Here is a 24,803-nt window from a genome sequence, read left to right as displayed (position 1 = left end):
TTGCAATGTACGATGGACTACAATGTGTTGACAATTTACCGGGAACACGTGTCACTGACATTCAACGCAATTTTAAGAGATTGCCGAAAAATATTTCATCTTATATGATTAAATGTATAGACCATGATATAGAGCATTAGTTCTATGCTCAGATTAACGAATAATTGTTAGAAAAAGCGAATGATAATATTCTGGATAATCAACAAAGATTTTAGATATTCTTAGAGCATAGAGTATCATGTAACCTATTTCTTAAAAAAGTTTTAACACGTTTAAAGAGAGCAAGACAATAGACACTTCGTTGAAATAAATGTGCATGTACAGTCGATTACAAGAGAAAAAACCTGATATCTACTTCTTTGACAAGACGAGATAAAAAAAAGTCAACGGTAACAAAAATGCCAAAGGTAACAAAACGTCTGAAGCCGATGAACATTTTTTTTTAAATGCAAATTGAAGATTCTGCATATGTCACATTAGATGAACAAACCAAGCAAACACGAGATTCCGAGATACAATACAAAATTTTAAAGACAAATCTCCTAATTTCACTAGTTATTAAGTGATATTAAACTACAGTAGCCCACAATGATTTGTTGTTCATTATGACGATTGGTAAATTTTTCAGGGACACGTTTAAAAAAGTCTTAATTGATAAATTACTATCAAGTGTATTAAGACGTCAGAATTCTAGTGGTCTTGACGTGTTTGATACGCCAGGATAGGAAAGGTTACTAGTATATTTTTCATCTTAACATTTTCTAACCAGCATTTCATTACTTTGTAATTATTCTATTTACCCCCAAGTTGTATTTTTCTTCTAATTAAATGTCCATGTGCATGACGTATAAGTACTTCGATCCTACTTGGTTTTTCATACAGCTTCTTCACCAAATTTGAACACTCTTCGAAATCTTTTGCAGCTGCCTCTAACTGCCACAGCATGAGATTAACATTTCCTCTATCAAGTAATTTACGCAGGTAAATATCTGAAGTTATCATTCCATAAACTTTCGCAAGCTCAACTGAGGTATTGTAATGTTTCAAAGATTTTTCTCTTTCATTGGTTCGTTTTTCTTTATGGAAATAGGTTGCAAGCTCAAAATGACATGCTGCGATATTTGAATAGTATATGACAATATTTTCACTTTGACTGTTTGATAAAAAATTAAGAGCTTGTGTGTGCATCTCTATTGCTTTTTCGATATCTTTTATCCGGTTTTGTTTGTCTTTTTTTCGATAAAATATATGACCCAAGCCATTATAAATTGCAGATAAATAGGATAAAGCTTCTTGCTTTTGACGTAATTGTTGTGATTCAAAAATATGTTTTCCTTCCAATAAACACTTTTCTGAATATCCAGGATCGGAATCTGTTGTTATGGTTCCTAAGAAAAAACATGTTCGTCCTTTTAAAATTGATAGCTGAATATTTTCCACTTCACTTAATGTATTTGATGCGACTGAATTGAGTTCTTGTAAAATCAGCTTGCATCTATCGTCAATATTGTCACAAAAGTGTTGATATCTTACAATCGCTGCTACATATTCTATCTCCCAGCTTAGTTTTGCTATAACATTATTTTCAACTTTCGACAGCATAGATTCAATAAAAGATAAATGATACTCTGGTATACATATCATTTGAACTACTGTGTTACGTCGTTTAGCATCTTCAGGTGTAGATAATTTTTGTAGATGAGGTATATCAGAAAAGCTTTTATATTCTTTCATGAATTCTATATATTTTAATATGTGAATTTTTATTTTTTCAGCCTTTTCTCTGGCAACTAAAACATTAGATTCTTGACCAATATCTAGAACTAGTTCATCGAAGAATACTATATAGTTATGTTTAGCAATTCGAATATCACCAATTAATTCTCTATCGTTCTCTTTTTCCTTTAAAAACTTGTAAACAAGAGGATGAAGAGAATATATTCTCTGTCCTGCAAATAGGTCATCGAGTTCCATGTCCGTATTTTGACCGCCTGGGCTGTACGAACATTCTTCATTTTCTATTTCGATAAGGTGTCGACTTTTAAAAAGCAAAAGGGTAAGCTTTAATTCTGTGAGCTTTTTAATGATTTCTTTCTTCTCCATGTTGGTTTGAAATTTTCCAAATATAATGTTAGCTGCTGAATTCATGTCAAACTTTGTTGTACCAAAAAGTGAAAGTTGACATAATGTAGACTTGTATTCCTTTAGTTTTTCAAATGGTTGACTTAAGCATTCATAAATCTGCAGCAATGGCGACAAAAACGTGTCTGTACTTTTCTGAATAAGTGAAACTATCTGAATGCCATTTGGGGAGTCGTTTATGACGTCGCTGATAACTCGGATGGCAAGAGGACATGCACTGCAAACAGTCACTATGGCATCGATTTGCTGATCGTTCGTGGTGCACTGAAAACAAAAGCAAACCTGTTTAAAACAAACATTTTTACTGTGCGTCGGTAGCTGTACTGTGCAGATTAATTATTATTTCTTCAACATTGATAAGTGGTCTATCAGGAATTTATTTCCGTGTTGAGTCCGATTTGTTATGCCATAAATCATAATGTTTTGTCTATTTGTCTATTTTTTTCTTTTAGAAGAGTTTGATTGTAGTAGTTCCTGTATCCAGTAGGTTCTTTTTCTATGTCTGCGAACTAAATTATTATCTGGAATTCATACATCATATATTCTTGTTCTTGTCTTTTTTTAGTTGATGTTAGTTAATGAACTAAATGGCTTTCCTTTTTTCTTGTTACCTCTGTAGTTCTACAAGGGGAAAAATGATATAGCTACAAATGTATACATCGGTAATTTTATTCTTAAAATTTGTTTAAATAACTAGTTTAGAAGGTGTCATAATGCTATACCTGTTTCGTACACTTTAAGGTTAGCTTTCTTGCATCCTCAATGCCTAAGCTGTCTACTTCAATTTTTACCAGAAGATTTCTTAATTCCTTACCAGAAGTTAACAGGAAGTTATTCCTTGATGTTATGATAAGTCTAGTCTGAATGAAATATAAATAAGTATATTTGTAACTGTATTTAATAAACTGTATAGATTTTCTTTCCAGTACCACAACCATTCTTAGGCTAAATGTATTTTGCTATAGACAATAGCAGAAAAAAAAATCTAATGTCCATGTATTTGTTTTTTATTGTAAATTTATCTAAGATACAAGTTATCAGCTGTATCAATTATATATGGATTGTTTGAAATACCAAGGATTTTCTTCCCCAGGAATAGATTACCTTAGCTGTATAAGGCAAAACCTTTCCGAAATTTTGGCCGTCGATGCCCTTCAACTTCGTACGTTATTTGGGCTTTTAACTGTTTTGATTCGAGCGTCACTGATAAGTCTTTTGTAGACGCCACGCGCGTCTGGCGTACAAAATTATAAGCCTGGTATCTTTGATGAGTTATTTTACATGTATATGTATATATTCCCCATCAAACGAAATGCATGACTCTGATGAGTTGTTGAAAGTCACTCATATCTATTGGAATTGATGATACGATTTTTTAATTTTTTGGACAGAGATGTATGACCTTATAAAACATTGTTGTAAAATAACGAAGTTTTGTTTCAAACCGATGTTTAATTACTAAAAGCGTTAATAAAAGTTTACATTTAAATTTCGGTATAATCAGTTTATTAATCTGCTATTAGAAAACATAGTGGTTAGATATTTCAAAGTTCTTAATGTATTTCATATATTTAAAAAAAATCAGTAGTGTTATGTATCTGTTGGTGTGTAGTATGTTTCATCTGTTTAAGTCCGTAAGTATAACATTGTATGCTTCATATGAAGACTGAGAACATAAAGTTGTTAAAAAGTATTCCTGAATAAAAGTTAAGAACTTGTGGCAAACTGATATCATAAACCAGAAGTTTCGAAGTTATGATACACAAAAATACCTGGCAGTCTTTATTGGCCGTCATAATTTCAAGTAAAGACTTAAAGAATTCCATAATCTTTGACTGTTCAATGGAACTATGGGTAGCACAGGCGTCTTCTGTAGTCTCATCATCAAGATTATCAAATAAAAAAATAACTGAAGTACAAATATTAAAAAAGTAAAATAGGATTAAACATTCTGCAAAAATAAACATGTTTAGATAATTTTATCATATAACAAATCATAATGACATAGCTTCCATTTAGGCAATCATGAAGTTCGTTAGTTATTTGACAAAAAATTAAAAATCCATGTTAGTATAATATTGTGACAATAATATTGATACAACTGAACTTAATAGAGCTATTGAAAGGGATGAGGTACGCGAGGCCGTTTTTCGAGCTAAGCAAGGTAAATCCGCTGGAATTGATGAGATACCGAGTGAGATTTTGCGAAATGACACGTGTATAGACTTGTTATATATAAAATTATTCAGTTTTGTTTCATAGAAGGGCACGTTCCTAATGAATGGTTAACGAGTATGATCTCTCCGATTCCGAAACCGAAAATGGATTCCCTTAATCCACTTGAATACCGTCCAATTTCATTAATATCAGTGCCGTGCAAAATATATGCGGATATTTTGAATAAAAGATTGACAAATTGGTTAGAACAAAATGACATGTTAGCAGAAGAGCAAAATGGATTTAGACGTAACCGAAGCTGTTTGGATCACTTATATGTATTAACAACAATTATTAAAAATAGAAAGTTACGAAGGAAAGATTCTTTCGTGTGCTTTGTTGATGCGAAGAAGGCTTTTGATAATGTTAATCGGGACATGTTGTGGTATAAGCTGATGAAAATTGGTATTAACGGAACGTTTCTAAAAGCAATTCAGTCTCTTTACGATGCGACACAAAGTGCAGTAAAATTAGGAAACAACTTGACAGATATTTTCCCGGTTCAATACGGTGTGAAACAAGGCTGTAAAATGTCTCCTACTTTGTATTCCATATATGTTAACGATCTTGCGGATGATATTCGCTCGCTTAATGCTGGTGTAGATATTGGTGATTTAAATGTATCTATTCTTCTTTATGCTGACGATGTTGCGTTGATAGCTCCAAATGAACAGAATTTACAAAAGATGTTGGACTGTTTAAAAACCTGGTGTAGGAAATGGAGAATGACACTAAATAAAGAAAAAACAAAGGTTATTCATTTTCGTAATAAAAACACTGCTAGATCTACTGTCGAATTTAACTGCGGAGAAACTTCGGTTAATTATATTTCATCCTACAGATATTTGGGACTGCATTTGAATGAATTTTTGGATTATAAACATACAGTACGAGAAATTACTAAATCAGCAAGCAGAGCACTTTCAGCCTTATATGCTAAATTTATTTCATGTGGTGGAATGACTTATGATGTGTTTACGAAACTTTATAGGTCTGTAGTTGAGCCTGTTCTATACTATGGTTCTGGAATATGGGGGCATACAAATTGGAGAGATGTACAAGTTATACAGAACAAAGCATGTCGGTTATTCTTAGGAAGTGCTTCAAATGCGTCAAATATAGCCATTCAGGGTGATATGGGACTTAAAAGTACGAAATCAGCAGAAATTTTGGAAACTTTTCGTCTTTTTCTTAGAGTGAGCAAAACTTACGATACAAGACTTACATATAAGGTTCATGCGTGGAGTAAGGATTGTTCTAGGTCATGGGATAAAAACTGTATAAAGAAAGCACAAATTTTAGGTATTGAAAATGTTATTAATGATACTTTTTCCATCAAACATAAACTGCAAGAAATCAAATCCAAACTCTATGAAAAAGATAAAAATGAATGGGTTGAAAAATTGTTTAATGACAGAAATGAATGTAATGGTAATAAATTACGTATGTATAGGGAGTATAAAAATGTTTTAGAATTTAGTTCTTATGTAAAATTAGTTCGTAATAGGCAGCATAGACGTGTTTTGTCAAATTTTAGAAGTGGCTGTTTACCACTGGCAGTTGAAACGGGTAGATACACCAAGCCAAAAATTCCTTTAAATGAGCGTACTTGTATATATTGTACAGATAATTGTGTTGAGGATGAAAAACATTTTTTGTTAGGGTGCGATTTTTATGCAGATTTAAGATATGATTTAATGAAGAAATCTGGTGATATTTGTGAGACTTTTAACGATCTTGATTTACAGGACAAATTTATTTTCTTAATGTCAAATGATGCAATTCAACCATTTTTAGCAAAAACTTTATATCACATGTTTTATCGAAGGAGGTATTGTGTGTAATAATATTTTAGTACATTAGTTTTAATTGTTTTATAATATGTGTTATATTTTTAAAGTGTCTCATAAGTCAGTTATTTGGCTGGGTACCAATATTCTAATTGTAATATTTAATTTTTAATTGCATATTATGTAATTATGTATTCATTGTGTTTTATATTGGTATGTGACACTATAATAAAAAAAAAAAAAAAGAAAGAAAAAAAAAAAAAAAAAAAAAAAAAAAAAAAAAAAAGTATTAGTTTTTTTTCAAATTAGAATCAACAGGGACAGAAAAAGGCTACTTAAAGAATATACAAGTTAACGATCACAAATAATCACATTTTTTTCTAATTCTGATGTTGTTTTTTTTTTACAATATGCTCCTTACTAAATTAAGTGTTTGTAGTGTGTCAACTTACCTTAAGTTTACGACCCGAGACGTAAGGTACTCGAGGAGAATGTATACCATCGAATATATATTATTTCAACTCATTTACATATTTTTAGAGGGTTTTTTGGTGGTTTATATTGTATTACAATGAACAGTAAACACAGAATATAAACTGTCAATCTCCCTGGAATTTTTCATATTTTTTTATTGCTCATTCCTGAAATCTCTTCATTTTCATCGGTAGCAATTGCTATGCAAATACCGTGCTGTAAATTTTAGTTAATTAATAATGTGATGATAACGAAACTATGGTAACGGAGATGGTTACGAATTGTCGAGGCAAAGTTGTATGTTTCATGTTTTGATTGATATGTTACGCTTGTTGCTACTAAGATTCAGAACGCTGTAAACATGTGGCATTCTTAGTCTTCTGGTTTTGAAGTGTATAAAAAAATGTAGTGAGCACTAAAAGTGTCAGCATTCATTTACAATATTACAATCAATAGCTCAAGATGAGAAACTTAGATTTGTGTAACTGTTTTTGTTTTATATTCGTCTTTCCATTTTCATGGATTGGTGCTTATTATGTCTATAATTTCCTGACTTCTTTAATACTATTATGTATTCAGTACCTCGATATCTGAAATTCTTAAATCTTAAACATTAAACTACTTTTTCACCTGACTTACGTTTCCTTCGTAACTTTTCTGTAATATGTTCTAAAAGTTTCTGTCGCAGATTAAGCTCTTCAATGAGAATTTGGTCTGTTTTCTCTCCATTCTGGTCATTGTCTGATGATTGACTACCTGATACCAGTACATTTGATCCTTTCATAATACTTTGAACGGAAGTCCGCAAAAAATGTCTGTACGTTACCTGCTCCCTAATAATAAAAAACGATATGATACAGTTAGTCAGATCAATTACATTTACTATATGTATATTATGTACTGTTTATTCTTTTATTGTTAATTGGTTGTTTTTGTTGCTTAACGTCCAATGTCAAATGTTTCATGTATTTCAGGACGAGAAGAAATTAATCACAATAATTACAATTAGTTGGCTATGAATAGATTCATACAATAATCAGTTCCTTTTAAAATAGTGTACTTCCTATCTTATATCTTTATCCTAAAGATTATCAGGGATAGGGTTTGGGTTACTACAGTAACTGCAAAACATTAATGTACAATAAAGGTTGGACCGGGTGAATGAATGTGAGCAATGCCCATAGTAGTATATGTTTTTTTTTTATTTTAAATTTCTTGCCTGGATACAGTTCAGTATGGTTAGAATATTACCTATGTAAAAAAAAACTAAAAACATGCATTTGTATGCACCTGTCCTAAGTCAGGAGCCTGTTGTTCAGTGGTTGTCGTCATAAGTGTTTCTTGTTTCTCGTTTATTTTCTAGATTAGATCGTTGGTTTTCCTGTTTGAATTGTTTTACACTAGTCATTTTGGGGCCATTTAAGCTAACTGTTCGGTGTGAGCCAAGGCTCCGTGTTGAAGGCCGTACTTTGACCTATAATTGTTTACTTTTTACACATTATGACTTGGATGGAGAGTTGTCTCATTGGCACTCATACCACATCTTCTTATTTATATATCTTATTAAGTACAAGAAGTGGTACTATTTTGCAGATACAAGTAAAAAAACTGAACTTATTGATTCATACAAAGACGTATATTTACAGTTATAAATCCTTGATTCATACAAGGACGTATATTTAGAGTTATAAATCCTTGGTTTTTACTTAGAATAATAACCTCATTAAACTGTCTATGCAAACTTTAAAAAAGACAAATATCGTAAATCACGTTTTTGTCGTTTTAAGTTCAGACTGTTGTATATTTGTAAGAAGTGTTCTTTGTTGTCATACATCAATATTTCAACTGAGGAATATCATTTATAACTTCAAATATTTCGAGGGAGACATAATTTTTAATTTTATTTTATTTTTTCAAGTTCGTACACTACTTTTGCATGTGTACTTTTTACAACTACAACTTTGTAGTACTAAAGATGTGCCCAAACAAGCAGTATATCTTAAGTACTCATAAATTATTGTAGTATATTAGTGCCATAATGTTATACTTCGGAATGGAAAATATATTAAACTATCAATTTTGACATTACCTTAGTTCAATTTTAATTGTTTTCCAACATTCACCACGGAGTCTGTAACAGACTGTGTTAGCGAGACTGGTCTTTCCCATTCCTCCTAGACCACATAGTAGAATACCTGCACGTATATATTGAAAAATATATTATCAAGACTAAACTCTGTTAATGTGTCCTCTGTAATTGAGGATAAAAGATTGATTATTTTCGTTATTACACCCTTACCCCCTTAATGAAGTGTGGTAAATAGTGATCAATGTTCACACTTTTTCGAACAATATCCTTTATCCTCTAATATCTAAAGAGAATTTGAAGTATACCTAATAACATTATGCATCTCCTATGTTACTTTTTCACTCAAATGATTTTGGTGTTTCCCGAGACAATTCTAAAAAGATATCGGTTCCATTACTCCTCCTTATCCACTGCCTTGATTTCAAGGAAACTTTAAAAAAAATTATACAATGTATCATTGTTTACAAACTATTTTAGTGATCCCATTGCTGTATATACATGATATAGTTCATGGTATCAGTTTTGCTCATTGCCGAAGTCCGTACGGTGACCAGTAACTGTTCCCATCCTTAGCGCCATGTGGACTTTGATGGATAGTTCTCTCATGGGCAATTGTGTGTGCCACATCTCTTAATTTTTATATAGTAGACGAAGAGTATGTGAATACTTAACTTTTATACTTCCTGTTTTAATTTCGCTTTGATGGATAGTTCTCTCATGGGCAATTGTGTGTGCCACATCTCTTAATTTTTATATAGTAGACGAAGAGTATGTGAATACTTAACTTTTGTACTTCCTGTTTTAATTTTGTCTTCCATTGTTTTGATCTGTACTTCTCTGCCAACAAAATTCCTATCATGGAACATTCCTCTTCTTACACACTGCTGTCGCAAATGTTTCAAGTTTTTACGCAATTCTTTTAGGCTATGCTTGACGTTGACCGATCCTGATTCGGTGTGATAATTTAAATACCCAGTTAAATTAATCAAAAACTCGAGTAAATCATTATTATCACTGAAAGTATTTTCCAGAGCATTAAAGTAACTATAGGTGTCTTTTACATTTTTTATCTGTTCACCTAATTGTCTTCCTGACAAATTCAGAACGGCTATAAATTCTGGTTGTCCATCCCATTGCTCACTAAAATAATGTATAAGCTTGTTCCATATATCAATATCTGTGATTCGACTAAATGATATATCTTCTACAATATCCGTCAAACTAAGGTTCATTTTTCTTTTTTATCATATAACTGCTATAAAATATGAAAAGGAAACAAAAGATTATCATATGCGGTGGGAGACTAAAGCCATTTTAATTAAATTTAAAATGGTCTCCTAATTCATTTAGTGCTTCGCTTTTAATTTCAAACACTGATTTCCAATTTCTTATTTCTATGGAACGTTCTAATAAGGGTCCGTATGTTATGAATAATTATAACAGATAATACAAAAATATGCAGCTGCATTTCACTTTTAATGACCATAGAAACAGATGTATGCCAACATGATCTATCTTTATACTTTCTTTAAGGAAAAGTAAAAATAAATGAAAATTGTTGTTATAACTGATAACATTATATAGTTGTATTTCTTGTTAAAATATATTTTTTGTGCTGTATATAGTTGTTTTATGAGAGATATAAACAGTACTGTTTTCATGTTGTGTAGATTAATCCAAATATAGTTAGCATATTCCGTATGTATACATGTTTTTCACGTGAAGGGAATAAATTGAAACTCCATAAACCGTCCGAGATCTTCCCTCGAGCTAACCCGTACTGCTGAAGTGAGGATTTTGAGTTTCAATAGCTACTCCACGGGGACAACTTCCCATACTTCAAAGTAAATTTCACAATATCTTCTTTTGTTATTTTCGTTTTGAATTATCTGTGTATAGTAAACATTGTAAGGAATTTAGATATTTTAAATAATAATATATCTTGGAATAAACTTACACAGAGAGCGAAAGATACGAAAGGGACATTCAAAATCATAAGTCGAAAAAAAAACTGACAACGCCGTGGCAAAAAAAAACACCAAACGACAAACAACAGTACACAAAACGCAACAAAGTCTTCATAAAAAATGTGATGATTCGTTATTGTGATACGTCATTGCGATGCAGAATGTTACTATAACTACAAAGACTTTTGTTGTTTGCGTCTTTGTTAGATTTATTTGTTTCTTTGGATTGTTTGAAATCAAGTGTTGTATATCTATGATGTATGTTAACACAATTTGGCTGCTGGATCCAAATTATTGTCATATAAACCAATTATGGCTGTTGGGTTGCTCATACAATTTTACCAATTGGACTGAATATTTAAACAATTGTCATACACGTGGGAGGATTAGATAGCTATAAAACCAGGTTAACCTACCATTTTCATTTCGAAAATTGCATGTACAAGTCAGAAATATGACAGTTGTTTACATTCTTTCCGTTGGTAGATATAGTCGAGCATTTTGGTTTTGTCAGGTTTTATAGAATTCCTTTTATTTGATTTACCTTGGAGTTTGGTATTTTTGTAATATTTTTTTACTGATATTAAATCTCGTGTAGTCCTTTCTTCGAACGTGCAATGTGTTAAATAAGCTTCATTAATACAAATTATACACACAATTTCACATACAAGAAACAATACATCCATGCAATTAATCCCTCAAAGATTTTAGAAATACGAAGTATTACTTATTATTTTAGGAGACCAATCTCAATATATAAATCTGTATCTAAATACCATTAAACATGTGTGTGTACAAATACGTTTTATTTATTCCGTGCCTAAAAAAAAAGCTTTACAATGCCTGTTTAAAATCCATTTCCCACTTATACATGATGACATTGGTCTAAAAAAAAACCGAGTTCAAGTGTTCTAAATAAAATGAACTAAAATTAGTTAGAATTCGAACGTTTATCCAATCGAGATAATTCTTAAGCCGTTTTTATTTAAAGTATTTGTTCGAGATGGTACAATTCACCAACAATGGACAGAAGCTGAAGTAATCCAACTTGTAAAATTTTATTATTACTTCAGTATGTTTGAGGATTACACAATGGCAAATCATCCTATCGATTAAAAACAAAAAAAAGAGATATCTGATGGTCATCCATTAACGGTCCTCATTCTGATTTCTCTAATTGACTTTAGCTCTCCTATTCAATATAAATGTTATGAAACTCTCTATATATATCATGAGAATCTGCATGGGGGTCCTTTATTTCTTTATTCTTTAATTTCTAAGACAATTTTTCTCTATTCTTTATTCATTTTGACCATTATTCTCTTTTCTTCAAATATTTTTTCCATTTTTCTCTATTCTTTATATTTTAGCACCCCATCATTATCTATTCTGGTTATTTTTGCCTATTTTTCTCTATTCTGGTTATTTTAGCCTATTTTACTTTATTTTTTAGCCCTTTATCCTGCGATGTTTGCCATTATTCTTTATTCTGTAAACCCCATCCATACCCTCTATCATTTGCAAGATTTCTGTCAAATTCAGAAATTGAAGATCTCTGTGTGAATATAATTTGATCTTAGAAATTGCTCTCCCTAAGATCATAATCAACATAAGACTTACACATTTATTGAAAGTGATTCTTGGTCTCTCTTATCAATTAAATCAGTGCTCCCTTATGCAATTATATGCTTCATGAATAGCAAATGGGATATCTTATAAAATCTCTTGAAATTAAAGTTTATTCAATAGCCTAATATATATATTTTTATACGACCGCAAAAAATTTTGTGGTCGTATATTGGTATGACGTTGGCGTCGTCGTCGTCGTCCGGCGTCGGCGTCGTCGTCCGAAGACACATTGGTTTTCGCACTCTAACTTTAGTTTAAGTGAATGGATCTTTTTGAAATTTGACCATAAGGTTAAATACCACAAAAGGAAGGTTGGGATTGATTTTGGGGGTTAAGGTACCAACAGTTAAGGAATTAGGGGCCAAAAAGGGGCCAAAAATAAGCATTTTCTAGTTTCCAGGCAATAACTGTGGAACGGTGTATGGATCTCTCTGAAATTATACTACAAGTTTCCATACCACAAAGGGATGGTTAGGATTTGCTTTGGGGGGTTATGGCTCAAACCGTTTAGGAATTAGGGGCAAAAAAGGGGGAAAAACAAGGTTGTCCTGGTTAATGGACAAATACTTTAGTACAAAACATAATTTAAAGCAGTGTAAGGGAGATAAATCAAATACATCATTGAAATTATCTCCCTTACACTGCTTTTAAATTATGTATAAAGTAATGGTTAATGAACAATACAGATAATTTAAAACAGTGTAAGGGAGGTAATCCAAATACAACATTTTGGTTACTTCCCTTACACTGCTTTTAAATTATGTTTAAAGAAATGCATATTTATAAAGGAAGACCAGTAAAAATATCTGCAAATGTTGCATCTTTTTTTTTTACAAAAAAATCCATATGAATGATTTGACACTATATTTTTAATTCTATTATAAAATAGATTAAGTTAGCACTATGGTAAATTTAAATGGGTAATTATGGTTGCCAACTCCATTGGAAATTTGAATTGAGATTATGACCATATCTTGAAGGAAAGAATTTTTTAAGGGAAAAAAGGGGGGGGGATAAAAAGAAATTGTTGGGGGGCATTTTTTCTCATTTCAGATTTCAGAAATTAAAAAGAATTATTCCTCAAATATTTTTTTTTTTTCAAATTTCAAATATTGAAAAATTTCAAGAAGTAATCTTTAATTGCACAGTATGGCGCATTAGATTTGTAAAATCTTTGATCACATTTATTTATTTGTTATGCCGAATCTAACAGTGTATTTAGATTTTTAATTTTGGGTCCAGTTTTCAAATTGGTCTACATTAAGGTCCAAAGGGTCCAAAATTAAACTTTGTTTGATTGTAGCAAAAATTGAATATATGAGGTTCTTTGATATGCTGAATCTAAACATGTATTTAGATTTTTGGCCCAGTTTTCAATTTGGTCCAAATTGGGGTCCAAAATTAAACTTTGTTTGATTTCAACAAAAATTGAATATAATGGGTTCTTTGATATGCTGAATCTAACCATGTATTTAGATTTTTTATTTGTGGACCCCGTTATCAAATTGGTTCATATTGAGGTCAAAAGGGTCCAAAATTAAACTTTGTTTGATTTCATCTAAAATTGAATTATTGGGGTTCTTTGATATTCCAAATCTAACCGTGTATTTAGATTTTTAATTTTGGGTCCTATTTTTTAAATTGGTCTACATTAAGGTCCAAAGGGTCCAAAATTAAACTTAGTTTGATTTTAACAAAAATTGAATTCTTGGGGTTCTTTGATATGCTGAATCTAAACATGTGTTTAGATTTTTGATTATGGGCCCAGTTTTCAAGTTGGTCCAAGATAGGGTCCAGTATTTAAACTTTGTTTGATTTCAACAAAAATTGAATATATGGGGTTCTTTGATATGCTGAATCTAAACATGTATTTAGATTTATGATTATTGGCCCAGTTTTAAAGTTGGTCCAAATTGGGGTCCAAAATTAAACTTTGTTTGATTTCATCAAAAATTGAATTATTGGGGTTCTTTGATATGCCAAATCTAACCGTGTTTTTAGATTTTTAATTCGGGTCCCGTTTTTTAAATTGGTCTTCATTGAGGTCCAAAGGGTCCAAAATTAAACTTAGTTTGATTTTAACAAAAATTGAATTCTTGGGGTTCTTTGATATGCTGAATCTAAACATGTGTTTAGATTTTTGATTATGGGCCCAGTTTTCAAGTTGGTCCAAGTTGGGGTCCAAAATTAAACTTTTTTTGATTTCAACAAAAATTGAATATATGGGGTTCTTTGATATGCTGAATCTAACCATGAATTTAGATTTTTTATTTGTGGGCCCCGCTATCAAATTGGTTCATATTGAGGTCAAAAGGGTCCAAAATTAAACTTTGTTTGATTTCATCAAAAATTGAATTATTGGGGTTCTTTGATATTCCAAATCTAACCGTGTATTTAGATTTTTAATTTTAAGTCCCGTTTTTTAAATTGGTCTACATTAAGGTCCAAAGGGTCCAAAATTAAACTTAGTTTGATTTTAGCAAAAATTGAATTCTTGGGGTTCTTTGATTTGCTGAATCTAAACATGTGTTTAGATTTTTGATTATGGGCCCAGTTTTCAAGTTTGTCCAAGTTGGGGTCCAAAATTAAACTTTGTTTGATTTTAACAAAAATTGAATATATGGGGTTCTTTAATATGCTGAATCTAACCATGTATTTTGATTTTGGACATTGGACCATAATAGGTAAATTAAAAAAATTCAAGTTCTTAGACCACATTCTTTCTGTGTCAGAAACCTATGCTGTGTCAAATATTTAATAACAATCCAAATTCAGAGCTGTATCAAGCTTGAATGTTGTGTCCATACTTGCCCCAACTGTTCAGGGTTCGACCTCTGCGGTCGTATCAAGCTGCGCCCCAGCGAAGCATTTTATTTTAAATGTAACTACGACCATATATTCCTACTCCTCCTGGTATGACGTGGTATCACATACTTTAAAGGAAACTGCAGATTGATATAATAAATCCAGACAAAACAAAACAAATAGGTCCAATATAAATGAAGCCTTCGTATCGAAGTAAACCTACATTTGAAAAAAAACATATAGAGGAGGAGGTATGAAAAAAGTTATAATGAGGAGATTTTCGCAGTTTTGCACCAACTGCAAGACTACACTAACTGCAAGGCTGTACCAACTGCAAGACTACACTAACTGCAGGGTTGTACCAACTGCAAGACTACACTAACTGCAAGGCTGTACCAACTGCAAGACTACACTAACTGCAGGGTTGTACCAACTGCAAGACTACACTAACTGCAAGGCTGTACCAACTGCAAGACTGCACTAACTGCAAGGCTGTACCAACTGCAAGACTACACTAACTGCAAGGCTGTACCAACTGCAAGACTTTTGACGTCCTAAAAATGATTAAAGAAAAAAAAGAAAAAATGTATATTCGGATGTCTGACAGATTAATTTCTTGTGAATAGCTGAGGGTGTATTTTGGTAGATTTAATATACTATTTTGATTTTCGAATTCAAGTGGCCAGACAGGTGACCTTCTCCTACCTTCTCCTACCTTCTACTTTGATGTTCATTGATTGTATTGTCATAAATAAGATTATTTTTTTACTCGATAATTCAAAAGGTAGATTTACACCATTATACCATTAAATGCAATTGAATATCCTGTAGATATCATGCTTTAGCATTTTTTAAGCCAAATTGCTGAAAGATCTCACTGCTAGATTGCTGAAAGACCTCACTGCTAGATTGCTGAAAGACCTCACTGCTAGTTTGCTGAAAGCTATCATTTAGAATTAACCATAATATGATGTAAATTGAATACTCCGCATCGGGCTTACGTCCTCGGGGTGTATCTAATACATACACTCTATGTACTCCTTTATAAATAAGTGGTAACGATTTCATGTGTTATCTTTTGATGATATCAACTCTAGAAGTGCTTGTTTATGATTACCATATTAGTTTTATCTACACTTGTACATTGTTGATATCTGACCTAAATGCATTGATATTTCTGCATTCAAGTTTCATGTTAAAGTTAACAAAGTTTTGAAAGGATTGAAGTATTTCTTCAATTTCAGGGACCAGACAAAATAAATATTACAATATCTCCTCTTTTAGATTTATTTGAGGTTCCTATTTTATCTGTGACCTACTTTATAAAGGAATTTTGATTCATAATCAATCAAAAATATTATAGTGAGATTTTAGAGCTGTTAAAATCTGTAAATGTTAAAGAGTTGTAACGAAAAGCAATGGAATCTTGTTATAGTCAAAAGACATCTTTTATGAATTTAAGAATTTTCTCAATGAAATGAAAAGGTCTGAAAGTCATTGGCAGACATCTCATATTAATTCGAGATGTCTCTAAATATTTAAACACACACAAACACACACATACACAAACATGAAACATAACCATTCATCAGAGCACAAATCATATTGTTCATAATGTTGCACTGTACATATACTTAAGAATTCTAGAAAATCAGCAAACTTCAGATGAGCTAGAAGTATTAATAAAAATACACAAAACTGCAGTTAAGTAATAAGTAACAGGCCCCAGAACTGAATAAATTGCCAAAAATTAAGACCAAATAATAGTTTAGCAATATTTTTAACTCCAAATGTTGCCCTCTCCCATATCCAAAGAAGACGCAGTACATACCTTTATTGTACTAACTATTATAACTTACCTTCCGGGACAAGGTCTTGGTTGGTCGGCCAAATAAAGTGTTTGTTATCGTCACGAATAAACAGGAAGTAAAATGTCCTTGAGTACATACGTGATCTTGATCCGATTTATGTTAGATAGATTTGTCTCCCCATGAAAGTATTTGATTTTTATATCTAGAAAAAGGGTTGCTATTGCGCATTTTGTGTTCCTGAACATCGCTAATTTTTATTCACCCTGTGCCATTAAGTATAGAAAGGGACCTGTCATACTTTGTAAACAAAAATACTCACTCACTGTGATTAAAACAAAAAGTTCTCTGAAACAGACATCATCAAGATGCTGAGTATTCTATATTCATAACATGTTTGTTACATTTGGAGGACGTGTTTTTCAACAGACTATCGGTATTTCTATGGGAACCAACTGTGTCCCTCAGCATTTCGCATTGTTCCTTTATTCTTATAATGCAGGGGCTTTTCAAGAATAATGAGAAGAAGTTAGTATTAATCTCTAACTTCACGTTCGGATAAAATGTCCTTACTTAACTAATTTAAAGATAGGTCCACATGAATATGTTGACTGCATATATCCTGGAAAAAAAACTTGAAATAAAGGATACCACAGATGCACTTATGTATGCTTCATATTTTCTTTTACATCTAGAAATTGATAATGATGGTCAGTTGAAAATTATAAACAACGACAAAAAAAAATGATTTATATTTTCCCATTGTAAATATTCCATTTCTGTTCAGTAACATTCAAGCAACACCTGCATAAGGAGTAAATATCTCAAGTTGATACGATATTCTAGGGCTTGCGTTTCCAATCATGAATTGCTTGATAGTTGCGTACAAGAAAGCTATTGAACTGAAGGTTCATAAATGGTAAGGTTGAGTCATCCATTCGAATGTTTTACAGATGTCATCATGATTTTGGTTGACAGTCATATGGAATATCGATGTCGCACTGTTTAGTCACAATTTCGTCCTCTTTTCTTCGATTTTGGTATCATCAGATGCAACTTATCACAGACTTTTGTTTTGTTTTAGATGCATGATTTTTTTAGTTGTTATTGCCTTCGATCTATCTTTCAGTAACTGTGAGTACTCTAAGATCGGTACTTTGTGCCTCAAGTATTTTTGAGCTTTGTATTGTTCTGATGACTCTGGTCCTACTCAACTGCATGATTTTTGTTGTCGTGTAGTGCTGTAACACCACTGCCACAGATTATTGAGAAGGTTGGGCGCCCGCAAACCCTGCAAAATTCTTATGTGCCTGTCCTGAATTAGGAGCATATATAATTCAGTGGTTGTCGTCTGTTGATATATGTATCATATTTGTTTTTCTATGATTGATTTGTACATAAATCAGGCCGTTAGTTTTTTCGTTTGAATAGTTTGGCATTTTGTTATATCGGGCCTTTTAAAAGCATGTTATGCGGTTTGGATTTTTGTTCATTGTTGAAGGACGTACGCTGACCCATAGTTACTAACATCTACGTCATTTGGTCTCTGATTGATAGTTGTCTCATTGGCAATCATGTCACATCTTCTTACTAGTATTTTTATTTAAACTTCACTAATTGTAGTGTAGTACTGTTGCACAAATGTCCTGTGTTTGGGTTGAGCTTTATCCCGCAACATTCTTTATATACCTGCCTCAAGTCAGTCGGCTATATTCAAGTTGTAGTCTTAGGTTTTTTTCAGCGATAATTATTTTTCGTTTAAGTTATTAGCTTAAATCAGGCAGGTGTTTTTTTTTCTTTTCAATTGTTTCACATTTTGTTATGCCGGGGACTTTTTCAGTTTACAATGTGGTATAAGTTTTGCTCTTTAATGAAGCGTACGGTGACCTACAGCTGTTCACATCACTGTCTTTTGGTCTTTTTGTAGTCTCGTTGGCAATCATACTACATCTTTATCTACTTACGTACGTTTTTGTTTTATAAGCTCTTCGTCGTTTTATTAAGTTTTGGATTTTCAAATACTTTGGCCTCGAGTACACTGAAGAGACATTTATTGTCGAAATGCGCATTGGGTGCAGAAAATTTGATAACGTTAAATAAGTGTTATCGTCACAGATACTTATCGCTATAAGTGTGCATCTAAATTATGATATAAATATATAAAGGAAGATTTTAATATCTAAGGGAGTACCAAGGAATGGTTAATTTTCAAGATAAGTCGTTTTTTACACCACATTTTATACAGTGTTGTTTTCATTTTTTGTAAAATGTCAATCATTTACATGACGGTAATTAGGCAGCCCTATTTTTCTTTCTTTTCATTACGATTACCGAACTAATTTTTCCTGGCATGTGGGACACATTTTTTTCTACAAATGTTTCTATAAAAGACATGAATAAAAGGAGGGAGATGCAGATAATTATATGTAAATGAGACAGCAAACCAAAGAAAACGATAACGAGAAAGACGTATAGAGGGTCACATCAATATCAAACGGGTGTCTGTACAATATGTCGAACATAATCTACGACCTTTAACATATATCCATGAGCTGTTAGCTTCACATCCAGTGGCAAGTATCTCATCCACATAAAGATGGCATCTGAAATCAAAATTACAAATATCAATACAGGTAAAATTAAAACGAGAACTATCAAACAATATCAACTACTGCGTACTTCTCTGTATGAATCCGTGTGAGATCTGACAAACAGCTCTCACATCCACCGAAAGTTATTCAGCATGGGTTTTAATGTCAGACGAAGAAGTCCAAGTGACAAGATTTTTATACATTAGTCAACCCTTTTGGTTTAAAAACAATTTTCGTTACAACAACTTATTATTTTAAAAGACAAAAGACACTTAGGGGATTCTCTCGTAGACTTTTATGATAACTGAACACAACTTAAATATGTGGCATACTAAATATTGAAAAGCTGTGATATGAAATAAGGATATGTGATATGATTACAATGAGACAACTATCTAGCAGAGTCCAACGTGGAATTAGGACATCATACGGCCTTCAACAATGAGAAAAAACTCTATCGTCTGGTCAGCTATAAAATGGCTCCGACATGACAAAATGTGAAATAATTCAAAGGGAAAAGAACCAAAGGCCTGATTATGAAAAACATAGTATTTACAGACAGCAACCAACGAGAATCTCTTAATTACAGGCTGTTAACTTTATTAAAATTTCTCAGCAAGGGTCCCAGTTAGTACAATTTTATGTGAGGCAAAGAGACTGTTGCATACAAAGCTAACGTTCATAGATTGTCAATTTTTATATATGTTGACACCAACAATTAATTCAGGATTTGTTCTCGATTAATATACGTTTTGTTGAAATCCAAGCACTATGACATATATTTTGGTGGACAACCAATAATTTTGACAAAAGAGAATCGTTTCGTAATAGCAAATGATACCTTTTCATTGAAATCCTAGCAAAAAATATGATTCTCAGAATTTATATTTTTTAAGAACAAATAATTTTTTAACACAATTTTGACTTGAGAAAAAAATGGGATGCATAGTATGCCTATATATATTTCAGTTTTGGTTAAAAACCTATTTGAGAAGACATTTTTCAAAACTAAGTTTTTTCCACAATTGATGAGTCGAATTTCAAAAAAAAATAATATGCACATTTTCATATTATGCACAACAACTGCGCAAAATTTCATTTGCTTCCTATCTATACTTTCGGAGTTTTTGCGTTTACAAAAGACATTTCACAAAATTTGTGATTTTTTAACAAAAACGATTTTTTTTTCCAAAATTAATGAGCCAAATTTCACCAAAATATAATATGCACATTTAAATATTATGCGCAAAAACTGTGCATAATCTCATTAGCCTCCTGCCTATACTTTTGGAGTTTTAGTGTTCACTTAAATTGTGGACGGGCAGACGGACAACGTGAAAAATATTGGGCTCCCGGCCCTAATGATATCTTTTTTATTCACGAATTATCGCTATCATTCGTTTCAGAGCCATTCCATTTACCATTCTTCCTTTTGTGTTTTTTAAAGTTTTTTTTAAAGTTTGTATATGTTTGCAAACATACTTATATAAAGATGTGCCAATACTTGAAAATATAATGTTTCTTGTTGTTTGAAAGTAACGAGTATCATTTTAACTTGATATAACCTATAACCAATTACCCACTTTTATACAAAACCTGACATTTACTGCCATATATGGAAATAAATAACACTTACATATGGTATAGCGTATGAATGAAACAAATTACATTGCCATGAATGGAGTTTCTTTTCATTGCCTTGTTTGTACAATAATATTTAGAATTGATCTTATTTTGACATAAAATAACCATACTATTTGAATATATGAATGATTCTGGGACATTTTATTTTATCCCTTAATACCGGGATTTAGTCTTTCTATATTTGTTCTTAAGATATCGATTTAGTTACATTGATATAACAATATTTTGAGCGATGTTCCCAGAATTTACATTAATACGTGCAGATAACACCATATTGGTTATTTTTTTTTATTCTTGTCCTTATTTTTTCTTTAAAATATACACTATGAAAATCATTGAAATAAACTTTTAATGACTTTCATATGCATAATAAGATAAAACTTTATCACTTCAATTCAAAATTATCCTTTCAAAACTAACACGGAAACCAACGTCATGGTGCTATTCTTGCGGAATTGTCTGTCTGAGCATATGTGCTTACTTCAAACAACATCCAAATAACTCAACTCCATTTTTTAAAACTGATGTTTCTTTTTCTTTATATTCAGGTAAGCAAACAAAGAATGCTACTTTTCATAATTTGAATTAAAAAATTATTAAGAACTAAGATTCTAACTCCACCAGGCAAGGTTGACCTTAGATGGATTTGGCTATTCTTTGTAGATCCCTGTTGATTATATAGCCCCTAACGTTTCTATATAGATTCTACCACTGCATCGAATGTGATACGATATTTATCCACTCGAGACAGTTAAATGTTCAAATTTAAAACGCGAGGCTCGCCGAGCGTTTTAAATATTTAAAATTTAACTGTCGAGAGTGGATAAATATTGTATTACACGAGATTTGGTGGTGGAATCTGTTTCTCTAATGATTTTCAAACAATATGCAGGCAAACTTGTTCCCTCTTTTCGAATGATCTGAAAAAAGATGTGTTCTTTCTATGTGACGTCATCAGGCATGGTCGCCTTTTTTCATGCCGTCACAAATGGAAATTCAGAGGAAAGCAAGAAAATTCGACGTCATAATAGGATTTTAACCAATGAAGAACTGAGATCAAACGAACCACACGTTGATTAATTATAGAATAACTAATCGAAGAATTCAAATAGAGAAAAATATTCAACGAGTGACCGAACAACACATTAATTCACGAATGCGCGTAGCGCATGAGTTAATTATCAGTGTTGTTCGGTCACGAGTTGAATATTTTTCGATATTTGAATTCTTTGATTAGTTATTCTTTTTATTACATTGGCAAATGGCTTTTTTTAATGAAATTAATGTAGAAAATGTAAGGAACTATATCTTTTTTCTACGCATTCACAATTTGTTTTGATCCGATGTTATCGACGTCTTGACAACGCCTATTGTTGTATGACGTCAGAGAGTGAAATAACCACGTTTATTTCACATGTGAAATTATCGGTTTTTATTTGACTGGGAAATCAATGTAATTCATTGCTACCAACGTAATAAATTTTTTTTATACAATGGGTGCAGAAAGGGATAAATTGACGAAGAATTAGAGAAACTTATTTAAACATCCTTGGCTTTCGATTGTTTAGGTTTTAGCGTTTCTGATGAAGGTAAAAACAGAAAAGTGCTTCAGACGTAAAAACAGAAAAGTGCTTCAGACGTAAAAACAGAAAAGTGCTTCAGACGCACAAAATCTAGGAAGTTAATTTACGGTTATCGACAACGGAGAGGCTTTAAAAATTATACAGCGTGAAAAATTCACATCAATTCATCTGTACAGATATTAGCGTAGAATTTTTACTGACTTTAAACTAAGCATTCATTAAGAAAACTAAAAAAACTAAGTTTGATGGCTCTAGTATATCTTTTCCCTTTAGTCTTTAGTCTTTAAAGTTGTCTCATATTGGAAATCATACCATTTACTCTTATTATTATATTTATTAAGTCGAAGGCGAGTATACATATATCATTATATAATAACTTAGATAACACTTTCAAATCTTTACTATAAACCAAAATGTATAGAAGTATCATGGTCTTCTTGACTTCTTCCAAACGGCAGTTAGTTTAAACAATATTTTATTCGATAAGTCAAATCATGCTATATAATATAATACAGTATAAACAATGGGATCCAGAAACAAGCAACATTGCTAATTTTAATCTGCAGTTAAACCAATGCTAAAGAAGTATGTCCATTTGGCTATGCTGGATGTATAAATACAGACACTTCTGGTCAAAATGGTGACTTTAAAGCCGAAGATTCATGTGGGGAGAGTGGGAAGTTCCCGGGACTTTGAAAATAACAATTGTAACAAATTCCATCGTGGTCCGTATGTTGTCTATTGCAAAGTATAGTTACAGTTACTATCCTACACAGCCTAATTTCTTAAATCCCTGCCCTGCATCCCCGTTCATCCACTTTGAGAAAATCTGCGAAAATATTGTATTTATTGTAGTTTTTTCACCGTATATGTAGGAAATATTTGCCATTGGATTTTATGTAATTACAATCAAAGTATAAAATGCAATATGGGAAAAAGCACAATAGACGACATTTCAACGCTCAAAACTTCTAGGCTTCAACATAAAACCCCAACCAATAAACAACAGTGTGTTTATTTATTTAATTTACTTTCATGGATATTTTTATTACGAAAAAAAACATACAGAATAGACTTATCACCTATTTTTGAACTTACATGAGCAACACTACGGGTGTTAGATGTGCAGCAGAGTCTGCTTACCTTTCTGGAGCACCTTATATCACCCCCGGTTTTTGGTGGAGTTTGTGTTGCTCAGTCTTAAATTTTCTATGTTGTGGTTTGTATATAAATACTGTTGTTGGACTTTTAGGTCGTGTTTCGTTTTACCTTGGCATTGTCCATTTGTTTTCGACTTATGAGTTTTATAACCCCTTTGGTATCTTTCGCCACTCATTTTCATTTATATTTATTCACAACCAGGTGAAAATTTGCGGTTGTTCCCTCAGAGAATTTTATTCCGTGCTTTTGTGACATCGTGGCAACGCCACCTGAACTTTGTCAATCGACCTTTTTTACTCGGCCAACTAGTCTCTATAAAATATAATTTTCGTAAGACGAGTGATGCTATTCCTCGCCGGCTCAGCTCGGGTTCTTCTAAATTACATGACATATAGTGGCATGTAGATTTTGCAGATCAGACATTTCTGTCAGTCGTAAAGGGTAATAAAAAACTTACCATATGGTGATTTCAATAAAAATAAATATATATATATATTCCAGTTTTTGGTGGGATTCGTGTTGCTCAGTCCTTAGTTTTCTATGTTGTGTTTTTGTACTAACATTTCCCAATACAAGACATATATTTATATAGTTTTAAAAAAATATGTAAAGTACTGTTTATAATAATTCTTTTAATAGTCTCTCATTATTCCACTATTCTTAATAGACTGGCACTTTTATATGTTTTTTTTTATTTAAGCTAATGATATTCTACAAGTTTTAATGTACGCTACGTTTTATATATGTATGTGAAAATATCATGTGGTGAGCCTTTAATAAAATATTGAATCTATTGTATCTATAATATTTCTTTTTCGTTATTATCATGATTTCTGTAGTTATTGTAGTTATTGTTGTCACAGTGTTATTGTTCTTGTTTTCAACGCTTTAAATTTCGCTTTT

General features: G+C 31.8%; 1 protein-coding gene across 5 annotated transcripts in view; it reads right to left on the bottom strand.

Annotated features, from left to right (window-relative positions):
* LOC127725857 (uncharacterized) overlaps positions 1 to 17,035 on the bottom strand; it is a 28,712-nt gene extending 11,677 nt beyond the window's left edge. For 2 of the 5 annotated variants that reach the window (XR_007993240.1, XM_052233186.1), the window contains exons 1-7: positions 16,973 to 17,020; positions 15,565 to 15,667; positions 8,713 to 9,967; positions 7,263 to 7,456; positions 3,915 to 4,051; positions 2,865 to 3,002; positions 801 to 2,406 (exon numbers count right to left, since the gene is read on the bottom strand). Coding sequence is in view for 4 of the 5 variants with exons in the window: in XM_052233186.1 (XP_052089146.1) it covers positions 801 to 2,406; positions 2,865 to 3,002; positions 3,915 to 4,051; positions 7,263 to 7,456; positions 8,713 to 8,792 (2,155 nt within the window). In the remaining variant the exon portion in view is untranslated. Of the gene's footprint in view, positions 1 to 800; positions 2,407 to 2,864; positions 3,003 to 3,914; positions 4,052 to 7,262; positions 7,457 to 8,712; positions 9,968 to 15,428; positions 15,537 to 15,564; positions 15,668 to 16,972 lie in introns of those variants that run through there. The other 3 variants (XM_052233188.1, XM_052233187.1, XM_052233189.1) reach the window with 3 other exon arrangements.
* Between the last annotated feature and the right edge of the window lie 7,768 nt (positions 17,036 to 24,803).

Source organism: Mytilus californianus, unplaced genomic scaffold (assembly GCF_021869535.1).
Source record: "Mytilus californianus isolate M0D057914Y unplaced genomic scaffold, xbMytCali1.0.p SCAF_15, whole genome shotgun sequence".
NCBI classification, from domain to species: Eukaryota; Metazoa; Mollusca; class Bivalvia; order Mytilida; family Mytilidae; genus Mytilus; species Mytilus californianus.
This window is presented reverse-complemented; position numbering and strand designations above follow the sequence as displayed.